The 4,239-nt window shown below is 52.3% G+C and overlaps 1 protein-coding gene across 1 annotated transcript; it reads left to right on the forward strand.

Annotated features, from left to right (window-relative positions):
- The first annotated feature begins 1,445 nt into the window (after nt 1-1,445).
- LOC137456678 (olfactory receptor 14A16-like) lies at nt 1,446-4,002 on the forward strand. The gene is made up of 2 exons (XM_068168238.1): nt 1,446-2,724; nt 3,056-4,002. Exon 2 carries the CDS (start codon nt 3,070-3,072, stop codon nt 4,000-4,002), a length of 933 nt encoding a protein of 310 aa, XP_068024339.1. The 5' UTR covers nt 1,446-2,724; nt 3,056-3,069.
- Nucleotides 4,003-4,239: the final 237 nt, after the last annotated feature.

Raw genomic sequence — 4,239 nt, forward strand, 5'->3', positions numbered from 1 at the left:
TTTCCTCTTTGCACCCAATGGAGATTTATTTGCAGTTTACCACTTTCTGTTCAAGAGCTGGGGAAAATTTGAAAGGCGTAGCCTAAAACTCCCACACAGATACCAGCTGTGTTTCTGCTGGCTTGCTGACCTTGCCTGTGCTGCTTTGCTGTGGCTAAGCACTAACAAACTGCTCTTTGCTCTTCTTTCTCTTGTCCTGTGTACAGCAGAGGAAGGGGGGGGGGGGAAGAGGGGGAAGCTGTTGGCAGCCCCCTGGTTTGTCCAGGGGGGTCTGGTGTGGTTTGTACATCGTATAGATGTGTAAATATTGGATACTTTGTACACAGTCAGTGCATTTCATATTTCTAGCTTGCAGCTGTGTTTGTAAATAGCACTTCATTTGCTGTCAGCTGAGCTGATCTGGCAGTTCTGTGTTGGGGGTAATTTCAACCTCACCACACTGCGCCGTTGCCAGGGTAAGTCCCCTGCAGGAGCAGACCTTGGATGCCTCCCTGCTGGATGGCCTGAGGTTCCTGTCAGTCCTTGCTCTGCTCCTCCTAGAGCCCTTTCCCTCAGAACAGAGGCCTGGAGACCTTGTCAATGAAGGCTGAAGCCCAGAATCCATGGAGTGCCTCAGCCCCAACATGTCTCTGATGTTGTTAAGTTCCCCTTCCCACTCAACAGGAGGCTGGGGTTTTTCTTCTCCAGCCTTGGTCTTTAATGAATGACTGAAGCTCTTGACTCTCCTTGCAATCACCTGCTCCAGGCCAGCTTTCCCTTCCTAAGATCAGCCAAGTCAAGATCTGTACAACACAGACTCCAACATGAAACACACTTACACCTGGCAGCAGCTGATGGCCTCCAACGAATGCCAGACCTGATGACACCAGTGGCTGGCACAGAGAGCTCCTTCTGGACCCAGAGCAGAGAGCTCCCTCCCCACACAAGCTGTTGGAAATGGAGGTGTTGAGGAATCAGAGCAAGCTGCAGTGATCAGGACACAGCCAGGGGAGTGACCTCTACATGCAGGACCAGCTTCTTTCATCCTCTTTTCTCTCTCTTCTCCCATGCTTGTTCCCCCACAAACCACCTTGCTCCCACTCTTTCCCTTCCTTTGATCTTTTCCTGGACATCCCATGGGAAGTCTTGCAAGCCCCAAACACTTTTTCTATCTTCCCATCATTAATCTCAGACCCTTAAGGCAGAAACTCCCCATCCTCTGTTGGCAAGGTCATCGTGGCAGCTTCTTCCACTGCCCTGCTTGGGGAAACTTCCACACACATTGGAGGTTTTGGAATCGATTTTGTTACCTTTGTGTGTTTGAATTATTTCTCCAAACCCAGGGCAATTCATGTCCTAGAAGTGGCAACTTTTTCTCTTTTCATGGAGGTGTTGGTGAGCAGGGCAGATGAAAACACCCCCATGGTGTCTGCAGCTATCTGCAGCCATGTGGAAAAGGGGTTGGGGATATTAGAATCAAAGAATCATGGAATGGTTTGAGGTGGGAGGAACCTCGAAGTGATTTGAGCCCAACCCCTGACCACGGGCAGGGACATCTTTCACTAGTTCAGGTTGCTCAGGGTTCCTGACCTGGGACACTTCCAGGGATGGGCATCCCCTTCTCTGGGCCACCTGTTTCAGTGTCCTGCCACCCTCCTCATAAAGTATTTCTTCCTTCTGTCCAATCTCAATCTCCTCTCTTTCAGGTCAAAGCCATTGCTCCTTGTCCAGCCACTACAGCACTTGGTGAAAAGTCTTACTCTCTCTTTCTTGGCCTTTGACCACTACCTTTGCCTTAGAGAGCGCTCAGAGATCTGCCAAGCTGTGTTTGGAGGCCTCTGGAACCTGAGCAGCAGATAGAGGCTGAGAGCCCTGGGCTCAGTGGTGTGGAGATTGAGAACAGTAGAGGAGCACCCGGAGAATGCCTGAGGGTGGTTTGAGACATGGAGAAGTTTCCTGCATAGTGACAAACCACAAGAGAAAGCACTAAAGCCACAAAGTGGAGCTAAGGACAGCCAGACTGGACATGAGGAGATAGAAATGTCACTGCAAGGAAGTGCCCTGAGGAGTGAGTGAGGGACAGGATCTTCCTCGCTTGGCCCTTTGGATTAATGAAACACCTCCAGGTTTGCTCAGCATCAGAGCAAACTTTCCCTGGTTTTCCTGACCTGTCAGCACTGCCTCCAGTTCTCTGCTCTACCCACGCCCTGGAGACACTTTCCCAGTAGTGTCCCTCAGAGGGACCCATTAAAACTACGAGAAACTTCAAGGTCTGAATCTAACTTTGAATTCTGGAGTGGTTTCATCAGCTTCCTCTCAGTCTCTGAGGTTTAGATGGCACCAAAGCCACCAGAGGACTCATTAAAACACCCTGGGCAGGCTCCTGGACTGGGGGGAGCCGCTGGCAAGCAGGCAGCGCTGCAGAGAGACAGCTCTGCCCAGGAGCTGCTCCTCTGCACAGGGCAGCAGGGCTGAGGGCACTGCCAGGGGATCTCAGGGAGATGAAGAAGGCAGAGAGAGCTTCAAGGTGGCCAGGACTGGGAGATTGCTGAGAGCTTGCTGGAGGTGAAATCACTGCAGTCACTGATACAGTGGGGCTGTGGGTGCAGCGCACTGCAGCTGTAGCTCCTGGAAGCATCTCCATCTCAGCAGCTGATCTTCAGCTGAAGGCTCCTGCAGTGTGCACACAGAAGGATGACCAAAGCCCTTCAGTTTCATCATGTGAGCAGCAATGAGCAGAGCTGGGTAAGGAGAAGGCTTCAGCCCCAGCCCCTCTGCTTTTCTCTCTTCCCTTCACTGTCTCTGGAGCACTGCAGGCCTCGTCCCTGTTTCTCCACCTCTCCATGGGACTCTTGCTCTCTGGGATTGGGCTGTTGGTCACTTTCTGTTCTGACATCAGAGGCATCTTCATGGCAATTCTGTGTCTCTGTTGCATCTGAAGCTGTGCTGAACCAGGCCATTGGCTGGTAGTGATGGGGAATGAACTGATCCATTCCTGACACAGCTCGGGGAGGAAGGTTACGAAGAGCCTGAGAGGTGTCCCCTAACTTATCACTGTCTTTTCCTCCTTGCACAGGTCAGAGGCAGGAAATGTCCAACAGCAGCTCCATCACCCACTTCCTCCTCCTGCCATTCACAGGCACAAGGCAGCTGCAGCTCCTGCACTTCTGGCTCTTCCTGGCCACCTACCTGGCTGCCCTGCTGGGCAATGGCCTCATCATCACCACCATAGCCTGGGACCACCACCTCCACACCCCCATGTACTTCTTCCTCCTTAACGTTGCCGTCATTGACATAGGCTACATCTCCAACACTGTCCTCAAATCCATGGCCAATTCCCTCTGGGACACCAGGGCCATCTCCTATGCAGGATGTGCTGCTCAGGTCTTTTCTTTTGTCTTTTTCTTTTCAGGAGAGCTTTATCTCCTCACCATCATGGCCTACGATCGCTACGCTGCCATCTGCAGACCCCTGCACTATGAGACCCTCCTGGGCAGCAGAGTTTGTGTCCTCCTGGCAGCAGCTGCCTGGGCCTGTGGCTTTCTCACTGCTCTGCTGCACACAACCAATACATTTTCCCTGCCGCTCTGCCAGGGCAATGCTGTGGAGCAGTTCTTCTGTGAGATCCCCCAGATCCTCAAGCTCTCCTGCTCCACCTCCTACCTCAGGGAACTTGTGCTAATCGTGCTCAGTGCCTCTTTATTCTTTGTTTGCTTTGTGTTCATTGTGGTGTCCTATGTGCAGATCTTCAGGGCAGTGCTGAGGATCCCCTCTCAGCAGGGACGCCACAAAGCCTTTGCCACCTGCCTGCCTCACCTGGCTGTGGTCTCCCTATTTATCACCACTGGCTTCTTTTCCCACCTGAAGCCCCCTTCCATGTCCTCCACATCCCTGGATCTGGTGATGGCAGTTCTGTACTCGGTGGTGCCTCCAGCAGTGAACCCTCTCATCTACAGCCTGAGGAACCAGGAGCTGAAGGCTGCCCTCAGCAAACTGATGCCTGGGTGTTTTGAGAAGCAATAAACTCTTTGTGTTCTCCTGCAGAGCAGTTCTGATGCCTCTCAGAGCAGGCCCAGCCTGGCTCCTGTACTTGGGGGGGGTGGAGCTGGGGAGGGGGATTTTTGCTCTTTATAATGTTGTCATCCCCTTTCTAATCCCCTCCCTGCTTTGCTTTTCTGACCCAGAGTTTGTGTAACAGGAGCTGTGCTCCTTCTTTGGTTAAACAACAGAAAGGCTTTTCTGTGAGCATTTGTCTTTTCC

The sequence above is a fragment of the Melanerpes formicivorus genome, unplaced genomic scaffold, assembly GCF_026170545.1.
Source record: "Melanerpes formicivorus ecotype bairdi unplaced genomic scaffold, bMelFor1.0.p_v2 SCAF_134, whole genome shotgun sequence".
Classification (NCBI taxonomy): Eukaryota; Metazoa; Chordata; class Aves; order Piciformes; family Picidae; genus Melanerpes; species Melanerpes formicivorus.

Excerpts from the sequence above, each read along its gene's own strand:
- LOC137456678 (XM_068168238.1), top strand. The coding sequence starts at position 3,070 with ATGTCCAACAGCAGCTCCATCACCCACTTCCTCCTCCTGCCATTCACA.